This window comes from Phyllobates terribilis, unplaced genomic scaffold, assembly GCF_046119375.1.
Source record: "Phyllobates terribilis strain yellow unplaced genomic scaffold, ASM4611937v1 Scaffold_2__4_contigs__length_985480577, whole genome shotgun sequence".
Classification (NCBI taxonomy): Eukaryota; Metazoa; Chordata; class Amphibia; order Anura; family Dendrobatidae; genus Phyllobates; species Phyllobates terribilis.
This window is the reverse complement of record NW_027362762.1, coordinates 490,133,000-490,147,753: the sequence shown is the minus strand read 5'-3', so window position 1 is coordinate 490,147,753 and position 14,754 is coordinate 490,133,000. Positions and strand designations below refer to the sequence as shown.

The window sequence follows — 14,754 nt, the reverse complement described above, 5'->3', positions numbered from 1 at the left end:
TTCTCATACAAGAAACTCGCTAATGAAACACTGATGGTAAGAACTTACACACTGATGAAAATCCAATCCAAAAGACTGCTAAAAATCAGACCGTTTTTATTAAGTACGAGAAAAATCGCTGACCTAAGAATGAGGCCTAAATCTGTCTGCCAGTACCCAAACCAGAATCCTACAAACTCCACCTTAGGGCCCAGTTTAAAAAGCTGTTGTCTTCACATCACTGGTATATCTGGTCATGAAAAAGGCATAGTCGCCGGAACGTGGGGACCATATGTATGGCTATTGGTTGGATACCTTGTAATAATTATTAAAGAAATAAAACCCAAGTTTGATTGAAGTGTTATTTTGTGCCTGGATTAATGCTGTGTTCTTGATAGGGAGAAAGGTACAATGAATTGTGTGATCAGTCATGACGCATGGAAATCTGCCCCATCAGTCGGAAGCCTTCTAGTATGTTTCAGAATAGTTTGGATTATTTGTAGTGAACTAAAACTTCTGTACATGAGCCCAAAATGTGTTCGCTTTGAGGAAAAGGCAGCATTGTGACTGTGACCAGGGCCCATTTGTGCTCGATCTCTACAGGATAAGGTAAAGTTAAACATTTAGTACAAATAGTCTTCTGCTGAATTCCTCCATCCAATGCTTTCAGCCTTCTTATTGAATGAAATGGATGCTCAGTCCAACAAAGTGCAACGGAGGGGAAAGAGGCAGAATGGCTGTTGCCTTGTCAATCACTGATTATTGAAAGTATGACTGCTTTTGGATCTTGGTCTCACACCTGGGACCATGGCTGATGAGAAGATTGAAAGGTGGTCTTCAATGTTTACACAGGAACAGTGACTTGAGCGCCTTGTCTCCTTCATTCTGCAGATCTCCCCTTGTAGGACCCTTCTGAGAAAGTAAACATTGATTATATGTCATAAAGGCCTCCATACACATTAGATTTATTAATGCTTACTTATATAGTGCCTTCCTATTCCACAAGGCTTTGCAGACATTATCATCACTGTCACCAATGGGGCTCATAATCTAATATCTTTGGAGTGTTGACACATGTTTCTGGTTGAACAATCATTTAACAACCGATCATAATACTGATACAGCCACATTTTAGTTCATGTTGCCCTTTGTTGTCGTCCTACCTGCCCACACAAGTTCAGAGACTCCTGTCCACAAACGTACAGTCTTTTTTGGAATAGATCATTCATGGACGAACTGTCTGTCTTTGAGTGAAAGATCTTGGGAACATAAAAAATCAAACAATGGCAGATGATTGTTCTCCAGGTTCTACCTGGCAATTGTTCAGTTTGGGTGAAATTGTTCAATTTCATCAATTTTAATCTACCATATATAGAGCCGTAAAAATGAGTCAGGAAAGAAATCTGTTTGCTGAACAAATGTTCGGCGTTCAGCTATGCCATGTTTATGGCCTGCCTAAGTATAGACCATCATTACAGTGTGTTCATGCATATGGATCAGCTAGTAATGTGAAAAAAAATCACTTGTACATTTTGACACTATTTTATCACTGTTCTAGGAAATAAAAAAGGTATCCAATAAAAGCAAAGTGTAGCGCTGGCGTCCCTGCCCTCTGCTAGGCAGGGACGCTGCTCCCCTCACCGCTCTGCTCCGTGCCCGGCGTCCTCTCCCCGCTCTGCTGTCGGCGCGCGCTCCTTCCCGGCGTCCTCCTCCCGCTCTGCTCTCGGCGCGCGCTGCTTCCCGGCCCCTGTGCTTAGGGCGCGCGCGCGCGCGCTCCCCTCCTCTTAAAGGGGCCGCGCGCGCCGTCCTAAGGAGTCCCCGGCCAATGGCCGGAGGACTTCATCATATATAAGGCACCTCCTCCAAAATGGAGGTGCCCGAGCAATGTTGTTTGCACCTGTGTCTCACCTGTGCTTCAGCCCTCAGGTCCCGTTGCCAGTTACCTGCCAGTTTCCTGCCAGTTTCCTGCTAGTTACCTGCCTGATTCCTGCCTGAATACTTGTTACCTGCCTGCCTGCCTGAGGTCCGACGGTCTGCCTTACAACTCCGGTCAGTCTGTCTAAGGACCAACTTGTCCGCTCACCTGGGAGCGCACATCAGCTACCTGCCTGCTTGCCTGAGGTCCGACGGTCTGCCTTACAACTCCGGTCAGTCTGTCTATGGACCAGCTTGCCCGCTCACCTGGGAGCGCTTCTCCGCTACCTGCCTGCTTGCCAGCCCGGAGGCTCCGTTGTCACGTGCTGTGACCACCAGCTATCTCAGAGACTCTTGCCCGCTCACCTGGGAGCGCATCTCCGTTACCTGCCTGCTTGCCAGCCCGGAGGTCCCGTTGTCACGTGCGGTGACCACCAGCTATTCCTGAGACTCTTGCCCGCTCACCTGGGAGCGCTTCTCCGTTACCTACCTGCCTGCCAGCCCGGAGGTTCCGCCGTCACGTGCCGTGACCACCTGCTATTCCAGAGACTCTCGCTTGCTCACCTGGGAGCACACATCTACCATCTGCCTGCTAGCCTACCCGGAGGCTCTGCCATCACAGGTCGTACCTACCCCTTACCCAGAGACTGCCCTGATCACTTGCCGTAACTCCCTGTCCGTTCACCCAGAGACTGCCACCCGCTCCCTTACAAGGGCCGCCCCCTTGTATAGTAGCTCAGAGGTTCCGCCTCCCGGACCCGTTACAGTTTGCTCGGGCCATGGAACCCGGTGGCACCCAAGCTCCCTCACTCTCGGACCTCTGTCTTGAACTGTCCCGTCAGAGGTCCCAACAGGAGGCCATCCTGGGTCACCTGCGGAATGTTAATACTCGCCTGAACACTCTGTCTGATCCACCAACAACCTCCGCCAGTGCCATATCTTGCAATCCGGCAGCTCCGCTGCCCACTAATACTATGGTATCCTACCCCGGACCCCGGCTCTCTGCACCCCCTCGCTTCGGAGGCGACCCCGTCCAGGCTCGGGGCTTCATAAATCAGTGCACCCTGCACTTTGAACTTTTGTCCCATCAGTTTAATTCCGACCGGGCCAAAATTGCCTTTATCATGTCCCATCTCACCGGGGAGGCCCTGGCCTGGCTAAATCCTCTATGGGAGAGAGGAGACCCCCTGGTGTCCAACTTGCCTGCTTTTCTCTCGGCTTTCCGGAAAGTCTTCGACGAACCCGGACGGAAGACCTCATCCGCATCCTCTCTGCTACGCCTCCGTCAGGAGGGTCTCACCGTGGGCCAATATGCCATACGGTTCCGCACCCTTGCCTCGGAGCTGGCCTGGGATAACGACGCTCTGGTATCCGTCTTCTGGGAGGGTCTGTCCGGTCGTATTAAAGATGAACTTGCTGGTCGGGACATTCCTACCTCTCTCGATGATCTAATAACCCTTGCCACCCGGATTGACCTACGGTTCCAGGAGCGTGCCAAAGAGGTCACCCGCGAGAGAAGGATTCCACGTTTAGCTCCTACTTTCCAGAAACCCGTCATTCCCTCCATCTCTCCCCAGGTACACTCTCCTGAGCCTATGCAGGTCGACCAGACCAAGATGGTCAAAACCCGTCAGGACTCACGCCGTGCCGAGGGGAGCTGCTTCTACTGTGGCAGTAAGGAGCACCGGATCCGTACCTGCCCGGAGAGGTCGGGAAACGCCTGTGTCTAGGTTCGCTCAGAGAGGTCCACCTAGACAAGAATAAATCCTCTCCATCCCTGCTGTTGTCAGTTTCGATCATCTACGGGGAGAACCGTTATTTCGAACTAGCCCAACTTGACTCTGGAGCAGCCGGGAACCTTATTTCACAGTCCCTGGTTGAGAAATACCGCATCCCCACCAAACCTCTGGCTGTACCCTTGTCTGTCGCTGCCGTGGATGGGGGCCTCTTACCTCGCCCCATTCAACTCATCACCGAATCCATTACCCTGCAGGTGGGAATGCTGCATTCTGAAAGTATCTCCTTTCATGTTCTGCCTGGACTCTCTCACGCCCTCTTGCTAGGTCTGCCCTGGCTCCAGAGACATGCACCCGTGCTAGACTGGCAAACCGGAGAGGTCCTTCGCTGGGGACAAGACTGTCATAAAACCTGCCTGGTTCCCGTCCATCCCGTCCGTCCCTCTCCTACCCCAGCTAATCTACCTGGACTTCCGATTCCTTATTGGTCTTATGCAGATGTCTTTAATAAAAAGGAGGCAGAGACATTACCACCACATAGACCATACGACTGTCCCATCGATCTGCTACCCGGTACTACTCCTCCCCGTGGGCGTATCTATCCTTTATCCGCTGCTGAGACCCGGTCAATGTCCGAATATATTGAGGAGAATCTGGCCAGAGGATTCATCCGGAAATCTACCTCCCCGGCGGGAGCAGGCTTCTTTTTCGTCAAAAAGAAGGACGGCTCTCTCCGTCCCTGTATAGACTATAGAGGCCTAAACCTGATCACGGTGAAGAATAAGTACCCCCTTCCGCTCATTCCAGAATTATTTGATCGCCTGAGGGGGGCTAGGATCTTCACCAAACTGGACCTTCGTGGGGCGTACAACCTGGTTCGTATTCGTCAGGGGGATGAATGGAAGACGGCATTCAACACCCGGGACGGCCACTATGAATACCTGGTAATGCCCTTTGGTCTCTGTAACGCTCCTGCCGTCTTTCAAGAGTTGGTCAATGACATCTTCCGGGACCTTCTCTACTCCTGCGTAGTGGTGTACCTGGACGACATCTTGGTCTTCTCTCCGGATCTCCAGACTCACCGGAGGGACGTTCGTCAGGTCCTGCTCAGGCTAAGGCAGAACCATCTCTACGCTAAATTTGAGAAGTGCCTCTTTGAGCAGACCTCGCTTCCGTTTCTGGGCTACATTATCTCTCAGACCGGCCTACAAATGGATCCTGAGAAACTGTCTGCCATCGAGAAATGGCCCCGACCGGAGGGGTTGAAGGCCATTCAGCGATTCCTGGGCTTCGCCAACTACTACCGCCTCTTCATACCACACTTCTCTTCCCGGACGGCCCCAATTTCTGCGCTCACCCGTAAAGGTACTAATCCCAAAGAGTGGCCACCCGAAGCAGAGGAGGCCTTTCTTTCCCTTAAACAGGCCTTCTCTTCCGCCCCGGTGCTGCATCGCCCAGATGGCAACAAACAGTTCTTCCTGGAAGTTGACGCCTCCTCCTCTGGAGCCGGAGCGGTACTTACTCAAAAATCATCTTCCGGGAGGATGGTAACTTGTGGCTTCTTCTCTAAACTCTTCTCCTCCTCTGAGCGCAACTATTCCATAGGAGACCGAGAGTTATTGGCCATCAAACTGGCATTGGAGGAGTGGCGTTACCTGCTCGAGGGGGCTCTTCACCCGGTAATAATTTACACTGACCACAAGAACTTGGCTTACCTCCAGCATGCCCAGAGACTTAACCCGCGCCAAGCCCGGTGGTCCTTGTTTTTTGCTCGTTTTGATTTTGTCCTTCATTTTCGCCCGGCTGACAAAAACGTCAAGGCGGACGCCTTGTCTCGGTCCTTTCTGGTGTCTGATCTCGAGGAGGATCCGAAACATATCATCGATCCCGCCAGAGTAATGCAGGTGGCTCCCGTGAGTCTAAATCGTCTTCCTCCTGGTAAGACGTTCGTACCAGTACCTGATCGGGAGAAGATCCTACACTGGGGTCATTCGTCTAAACTAGCTGGCCACGCCGGTCAGAAAAAGACCCTCCAGCTTATTACCCGGCACTACTGGTGGCCTAACCTGCACAAGGATGTAATAGACTTTGTTTCTGCCTGTGTGTCCTGCGCCCGCAACAAAGTTCCGAGACACCTGCCGGCCGGCCGCCTCCTACCTCTGCCAGTACCTGCTGCCCCCTGGCAGCATATAGCGATGGACTTCATTACTGATCTACCCGTCTCTGCCGGTTGTACGGTCATTTGGGTGGTCGCTGACCGCTTCTCCAAGATGGCTCACTTCATTCCACTGCCAGGTCTTCCGTCTGCACCCGAGCTGGCTAAAGACTTTATCCGCCACATCTTCCGTCTTCATGGCCTGCCCCGTCACATCGTGTCGGATCGTGGGGTACAGTTCACTTCCCGTTTCTGGAGAGCCACTTGTAAATTGCTGGACGTCACCCTGGACTTCTCCTCCGCTTACCATCCACAGTCTAATGGTCAAGTGGAGCGGATCAATCAGAACCTGACCAGTTACCTTCGGCACTTCGTTAATGCCCACCATTCTGACTGGGTGGATCTCCTGCCATGGGCCGAATTCTCGTACAACAATCACGAGAGCGAGTCTTCCTCCAAATCCCCGTTTTTTGTAGTCTACGGTCAGCATCCTCGGATCCCGTTTCCCGTCTCCTCCTCGGCGGACAATCCGGCTGCGGAATCTCTTGTTAACAAATTTTCCTCCATATGGGAGAGTACCCGGTCCGCACTCCTTCTGTCATCCGAGCGTATGAAAAGACACGCTGACAAAAAACGTCTGGACCCTCCTCAATTCCGCCCTGGGGATAAAGTCTGGCTCTCGTCCAAATATGTCCGGCTCAAGATCCCTTCCTATAAGTTAGGGCCTCGGTTCATCGGCCCACTGGAGGTCATCAGTCAGATCAACCCGGTGGCCTATAAATTGAAACTCCCGGCCAACTTACGGATCCCTAACTCCTTCCATGTGTCTCTCCTCAAACCTGTGGTGCTTAACTCTTTTTCCAAGTCTACAGGTACGCCTCCTGCTCCGGTTTCTGCTGAGGACGAGTTTGAGGTAGAGAACATTCTTGCCACCAAAAGGGTAAGAGGAAAGACCTTTTTTCTGGTAGATTGGAAGGGGTTTGGTCCTGAGGAGAGAACGTGGGAGCCCCGGGAGAACATCCATGCCCCTCTCATCCTAGCTAAATTTCTGTCTGGCCTAAAAAAGGGGGGGCCTAAAGGGGGGGGGTACTGTAGCGCTGGCGTCCCTGCCCTCTGCTAGGCAGGGACGCTGCTCCCCTCACCGCTCTGCTCCGTGCCCGGCGTCCTCTCCCCGCTCTGCTGTCGGCGCGCGTTCCTTCCCGGCGTCCTCCTCCCGCTCTGCTCTCGGCGCGCGCTCCTTCCCGGCCCCTGTGCTTAGGGCGCGCGCGCGCGCGCTCCCCTCCTCTTAAAGGGGCCGCGCGCGCCGTCCTAAGGAGTCCCCGGCCAATGGCCGGAGGACTTCATCATATATAAGGCACCTCCTCCAAAATGGAGGTGCCCGAGCAATGTTGTTTGCACCTGTGTCTCACCTGTGCTTCAGCCCTCAGGTCCCGTTGCCAGTTACCTGCCAGTTTCCTGCCAGTTTCCTGCTAGTTACCTGCCTGATTCCTGCCTGAATACTTGTTACCTGCCTGCCTGCCTGAGGTCCGACGGTCTGCCTTACAACTCCGGTCAGTCTGTCTAAGGACCAACTTGTCCGCTCACCTGGGAGCGCACATCAGCTACCTGCCTGCTTGCCTGAGGTCCGACGGTCTGCCTTACAACTCCGGTCAGTCTGTCTATGGACCAGCTTGCCCGCTCACCTGGGAGCGCTTCTCCGCTACCTGCCTGCTTGCCAGCCCGGAGGCTCCGTTGTCACGTGCTGTGACCACCAGCTATCTCAGAGACTCTTGCCCGCTCACCTGGGAGCGCATCTCCGTTACCTGCCTGCTTGCCAGCCCGGAGGTCCCGTTGTCACGTGCGGTGACCACCAGCTATTCCTGAGACTCTTGCCCGCTCACCTGGGAGCGCTTCTCCGTTACCTACCTGCCTGCCAGCCCGGAGGTTCCGCCGTCACGTGCCGTGACCACCTGCTATTCCAGAGACTCTCGCTTGCTCACCTGGGAGCACACATCTACCATCTGCCTGCTAGCCTACCCGGAGGCTCTGCCATCACAGGTCGTACCTACCCCTTACCCAGAGACTGCCCTGATCACTTGCCGTAACTCCCTGTCCGTTCACCCAGAGACTGCCACCCGCTCCCTTACAAGGGCCGCCCCCTTGTATAGTAGCTCAGAGGTTCCGCCTCCCGGACCCGTTACACAAAGTAATTGACGTATAGCCTGTCAAATCTTTGGGGGTGCTAAGAGCAGAGCTAGGGTAGGGCAGCTTTTTTCCTAATAGTAAATAATTCTTTCTGATTTTCACGCTGAGCCATGTAACATCACTAATAATGTGCAAGAATAGGCAAATTTTAGTGACACCATAAGCAAATATCAGTGTGGTTTAGTCAGGAAATTGTAGGTCCGCTGCTTGTCAGTAATAGCACTCTCTATAAATGTACTGCTAGACAGTGTGTGGATAACAGACTTTGTGAGATGAGTGACCACAAGTTCTGCTTCAACACACAGACTAGACTAGCTTCTTCTGTACCATCCATTATCACAGTGGTAAATTGTCACGTGTGCTGTCACTCGTGTGTGGGTGTAGGTTGTATGAATACATTAGGACTGCTGTATACACAGAGTCTTACTATGTAAAAAAGTGCTTGGAATGATCACATAGTGGGAGCTGTGCTTTACTGAGCCAAATCATTGCTTTCCTAAAGACATTAAGGGCCTCTAAAACTAAAAGATTAGAAGTGCTAATTTATATATATATATATATATATATATATATATATATATATATATATATATATATATATATATATATATATATATATATATATATATATATATATATATATATATATATATATATACAGTGCCTACAAGTAGTATTCAACCCCCTGCAGATTTAGCTGGTTGACACATGCGGAATTAACTTGGCATTGTGACATTTGTACTGTAGATCAGCCTGGAAGTGGGAAATGCACTGCAGCAAATTTTTTTTTTTTTTTTTTTAAAAGCGTTAAAAGTTAATTCAGAGTGTCATTTATTATTCAACCCCTCAAACCACAAGAATTCTGTTTGGTCCCCAAAAGTATTAAGAAGTAGTTCAGGCACCAAGAATAATGAGCTTCACATGTGTGGATTAAAGATCTCTTTTGCCAGCCTTTTCTGACTATTTAAGACCCTCCCCAAACTTGTGAACAGCACTCAGACATGGTCAACATGGGAAAGACAAAGGAGCATTCCAAGGCCATCAGAGACAAGATCGTGGAGGGTCACAAGGCTGGCAAGGGGTACAAAACCCTTTACAAGGAGTTGGGCCTACCTGTCTCCACTGTTGGGAGCATCATCCGTAAGTGGAAGGCTTATGGAACTACTGTTAGCCTTCCACGGCCAGGACAGCCTTTGAAAGTGTCCTCCCGTGCCGAGGCCAGGCTTGTCCGAAGAGTCAAGGCTAACCCAAGGACAACAAGGAAGGAGCTCCGGGAAGATCTCATGGCAGTGGGGACATTGGTTTCAGTCAATACCATAAGTAACGTACTCCACCGCAATGGTCTCCGTTCCAGACGAGCCCGTAAGGTACCTTTACTTTCAAAGCGTCATGTCAAGGCTCGTCTACAGTTTGCTCATGATCACTTGGAGGACTCTGAGACAGACTGGTTCAAGGTTCTATGGTCTGATGAGACCAAGATCAAGATCTTTGGTGCCAACCATACACGTGACGTTTGGAGACTGGATGGCACTGCATACGACCCCAAGATTACCATCCCTACAGTCAAGCATGGTGGTGGCAGCATCATGCTGTGGGGCTGTTTCTCTGCCAAGGGGCCTGGCCATCTGGTCCCCATCCATGGGAAGATGGATAGCACGGCCTACCTGGAGATTTTGGCCAAGAACCTCCGCTCCTCCATCAAGGATCTTAAGATGGGTCGTAATTTCATCTTCCAACAAGACAATGACCCAAAGCACACAGCCAAGAAAACCAAGGCCTGGTTCAAGAGGGAAAAAGTCAAGGTGTTGGAGTGGCCTAGTCAGTCTCCTGACCTTAACCCAATTGAAAACTTGTGGAAGGAGCTCAAGAATAAAGTCCACATGAGACACCCAAAGAACCTAGATAACTTGGAGAAGATCTGCATGGAGGAGTGGGCCAAGATAACTCCACAGACCTGTGCCGGCCTGATCAGGTCTTATAAAAGACGATTATTAGCTGTAATTGCAAACAAGGGTTATTCCACAAAATATTAAACATAGGGGCTGTATAATAATTGACCCACACTTTTATGTTTAAAATTTAATAAAATTCAACTGAGCAACATAACTTTTTGGTTTGTAAGATTTATGCTTCTGTTCATAAAACCTACTCTCGTTTGCAGTTTGAAGGCTCTAACTTATTTGCATCTTATCAAACCAGCTAAATCTGCAGGGGGTTGAATACTACTTGTAGGCACTGTGTGTGTGTGTGTATATATATATATATATATATATATATATATATATATATATATATATATATATATATATATATAATGTGTATACAGTCATGCCCAAAAGTTTTGAGAATGACACCAAAATTATATTTTCACATGATCTGCTGGCCTCTGGTTTTTATTAGTGTTTGTCTGATGTTTATATCACATACGGAAATATAATTGCAATCATCTTATGAGTACCAATAGGTTATATTGACAGAATGAGTTAATGCAGCAAGTCAATATTTGCAGTGTTGCCCCTTCTTCTTCAAGACCTCTGTAATTCTCCCTGGCATGCTCTCAATCAACTTTTGGACCAAATCCTGACTGATAGCAGTCCATTCTTGCATAATCAATGCTTGCATTTTGTCAGAATTTGTTGGTTTTTGTTTGTCCACCCGTCTCTTGATGATTGACCACAAGTTCTCAATGGGATTAAGATCTGGGGAGTTTCCAGGCCATGGACCCAAAATCTCTATGTTTTGTTCCATGAGCCATTTAGTTATCACCTTTGCTTTATGGCAAGGTGCTCCATCATGCTGGAAAAGGCATTGTTGGGCGCCAAACTGCTCTTGGACGGTTGGGAGAAGTTGCTCTTGGAGGACATTCTGGCACCATTCTTTATTCATGGCTGTGTTTTTAGGCAAGACTGTGAGTGAGCCGATTCCCTTGGCTGAGAAGCAACCCCACACATGAATGGTTTCAGGCTGCTTTACAGTTGGCATGAGACAAGACTGGTGGTAGAGCTCACCTCTTCTTCTCCAAATAAGCTGTTTTCCAGATGTCCCAAACAATCGAAAAGGGGATTCATCAGAGAAAATGACTTTGCCCCAGTCCTCAGCAGTCCACTCCCTGTACCTTTTGCAGAATATCAGTCGGTCCCTGATGTTTTTTCTGGAGAGAAGTGGCTTCTTTGCTGCCCTCCTTGAAACCAGCCCTTGCTCAAAGAGTCTCCGCCTCACAGTGCGTGCAGAAGCACTCACACCAGCCTGCTGCCATTCCTGAGCAAGCTCTGCACTGCTGGTAGTCCGATCCCACAGCTGAAACAGTTTTAAGATACGGTCCTGGCGCTTGCTGGTCTTTCTTGGGCGCCCTGGAGCCTTTTTGACAACAATGGAAGCTCTCTCCTTGAAGTTCTTGATGATGCGATAGATTGTTGACTGAGGTGCAATCTTTGTAGCTGCGATACTCTTCCCTGTTAGGCCATTTTTGTGCAGTGCAATGATGGCTGCACGTGTTTCTTTAGAGATAACCATGGTTAACTGAAGAGAAACAATGATACCAAGAACCAGCCTCCTTTTAAAGTGTCCAGTGATGTCATTCTTACTTAATCATGACTGATTGATCACCAGCCCTGTCCTCATCAACACCCACACCTGTGTTAATGGATCAATCACTAAAACGATGTTAGCTGCTCCTTTTAAGGCAGGACTGCAATGATGTTGAAATGTGTTTTGGGGGTTAAAGTTCATTTTCTGGGCAAATATTGACTTTGTGTGTGCTGAGTGGCATATAATGAGTAAGCTCCCTTTGAAAAGGAAGATTTTAATCAATATTTCACTGAATCAAATTTCCAAATTTTTGACAAGACTGAAGGATTATAGAACATTTTTGTTACTCCATAACGTGAAAGTAAGATTAATAAAATAATTCCAAAATCTTCAGTTTTACTCAAATTAGTTGATGCAAAAATGAATACATCTCACATCAAAAACTGCTACATCTAGTATTTTGTATGACCTCCATGATTTTTAAGGACAGCACCAAGTCTTCTAGTCGGTCAATTAACAAGTTGGTGAGATATTGTAACATACCGTATATATTCAAGTATAAGCCGAGGCCCTTAATTTTGCCTAAAAAAAAAAACTGGGAAAACATATTGACTCGAGTATAAGCCTAGGCTGGGAAATGCTGCAGCTGCTGGTATGCATGGCCCCACTATCCTGATATACATGGCCCCCATCACTGCACACATGAAAAAAAAATAAACACCCCTCCTCACCTTCCTCCCCTCTGCTCCAGCGCTGTGTCCTGTCTGCCAGCATCTCACCTCAGCATCTGAGCAGCACATGACATCACTGCCTTGCGCCATCAGACACTGAGGTGAGGTGCCGGGATATTCACTCCTCACAGCAGGCACACGTGGTAGCTGCAGCAGAGGCTAGTGCCTGTGCCCGCTCCACCGCCGCCGCAACCTCCCACCACCCCAGTGGTATATACCCAAGTATAAGTCGAGGGGGGGCTTTGTCAGCATAAAAAATGTGCTGAAAAAGTCATACTCGAGTATACACGGTATATCTTATTTCCATTCTTCAAGAACGACCTCTTTTAGAGCCTGGGTGCTCAACTCGTCTCTTCAAAATTCACCATAGGTGTTTGGTTGTGTTCAGATCAGAAGACATACTTGGCCACTGAATCACTTTCACCCTGTTCTTTTTCAGAAATGCAACATTGGCATTAGATGTGTGTTTTGGATCACTGTTATGTTGGAAAAGTTCACGACTACCAAGGGCACGGAGTGCTGGTAGCATCTTCTCTTTCAATATAGAGCAGTGAATTCATGATGCCATCAATGAAATTTAGCTCCCTGACACCAGCGGCACTCATGCAGCCCTAGAGAAGGACACCGCCACCACCATGTTTCAAAGTGGGCACCATGTATTTAGAAAAAATGCACGTCTACCAAGTAGTGATAGTTTATCTTCTTTCAATATAGAGCAGTACATCTGTGAATTTACGATAGCATCAATGAAATGTAGCTCAGGTAGCTTACAGTCAAGTATGTTTCATTCTGAAATCTTGGCTGACTAGTACAGTCCAATGTGGATTCCAGTTGGTTCTCACCCGCCATGCTCCATATGACAGGTCTCTCCTGGTATGCACGGATAGGGAGAGACCTGTTAATCATTGGTAGAGTGACGGGAAGAAGCTACTGGATACCAGTCTCGGATTAGTCATCTGAGACCTATTCAAAATGTTTTCTCTGAAATGTTGCAGCGTTTCAGAGTAAAATATAATCGGCTGCTATAACATGGCCATTGTCTGATTCATGCTGCTTTGGGTTTAGCGTTCTCTCATTCATGTTAGTGACTGATGTATTTCAATTTCTCCTCTAAAAGGTAGCCTATCAGTGTTCCTGAGGCATTATAAGCCATGACATCAGTGTTGTGTATTCATGTTATGGACTTTTACTTGTACTCTCTTTTTTAACTGGGTCGACTAATATGTACTATTACATTAGCTTTATCACCTTTCTGTGATGGTAAAATTTGTAACTGGCTTTCAGTAAATAATTCTTAATTTTACTTCTGCTCTGTCTATGCATTGGCCGTGAGATGACAGCCTGGAATAGGTGTGGAAAATGATCATCAACCTGCAAACGTCACGCTCAGCACTGATTATGTGCCAACACGTAGACCAGCAGTGGAGCTGCCGGGGCCTCTGCTGGTTTCTGAAGATGGCGCTTGTAGAAAAAATACTGATCCAAACAGTACTGAAGTGTGAATGAGGCCTCACAAATGGGTTTTGTGAAGATGAACAGATCAGTTGAATTTGATAGAACAGTACAATAGGCCCTTTAAGTATGGGAGAGTTGAAATTGTAGATTTTGGCCTTGTATTGGTAGAAGTGACCCTTATTTTATCATTTTAGCAAGAATTATGGCCGCAACTGTTCAATAATTTAGTCAGACATCTCAGTAATGATCTGTCCATAATCCCATTAATGAGATTTATTGCAAGGAATGACATTAAAAAGGCTGTAACTTCCCACCTATAGTTTTCGTGATGGTGTACTGGGTGCATGATGTAGGTAAAGAACTAAGCCTTCAGCGCCAGCGTAGTCGGCAGGGCATCATGGTCATGGTCCATTCACAGACTTTCTGTTCCATCACAGAGCACAGTCCTGAACAGCTCCAGCAGAACGGCCAGTGGTTGAAGACTGCCCAGAGACATGAGCCTTCACGCTCTCCACACTCACTACCCAGGTATAGGAAACTTTGGATTTGTTTTTTTATTTAACTTTAGACCTTTTTTTTTTTTTTTTTTTTGCATCATATGGCAGGTTCACTTTAATTGAGCAGTTCTGCAAAATATTAGTTAATGGTATGTTCACATGTGGCGTTTTTTTTCAGCAAAAAATCTCATGCACACACAACTTTTTTTTTTCTTCTGACTGAATTTGAGCACAGCAGCATTTGTGAAAATCTGCCGCATGTCAATTCTTTTGTTTCTTGCTGTGGCTTTTACCTATTGAAAGGTATAAGAAACTGCAAAAGCTGTGAAAAAAACAGCGTAACATCTGTGCAGCGTTTTTGGTGAATAAGGCTTCACTTTATTAACATGTACTGTAGACAAATCACACATGCAAAATACAGCTATTTGCTGCGTTTTATATGCAGCATTTTGACTGCAGGAACAAATCATGCTGAAAAAACGCCATGTGAACATACCGTGAGTGCACAGCTATTGGGGTAAAGCCTAATGAAGCACAGTTTTTACAAGTCCTACTGGTATTGAAGTATTCATGGC

General features: G+C 48.0%; 1 protein-coding gene across 5 annotated transcripts in view; it reads left to right on the top strand.

Moving 5' to 3' along the window:
• Nucleotides 1-14,754, top strand: part of INPP5B (inositol polyphosphate-5-phosphatase B) — a 136,597-nt gene that overhangs the window by 63,171 nt on the left and 58,672 nt on the right. For 4 of the 5 annotated variants that reach the window (XM_073665877.1, XM_073665876.1, XM_073665878.1 and 1 more), the window contains one exon: nucleotides 14,120-14,210. The exons of the other annotated variant lie outside the window; for it this stretch is intronic. In XM_073665877.1, the coding sequence (XP_073521978.1) occupies nucleotides 14,120-14,210 (91 nt within the window). The remainder of the gene's footprint in view (nucleotides 1-14,119; nucleotides 14,211-14,754) is intronic. 5 annotated transcript variants of the gene reach the window in all.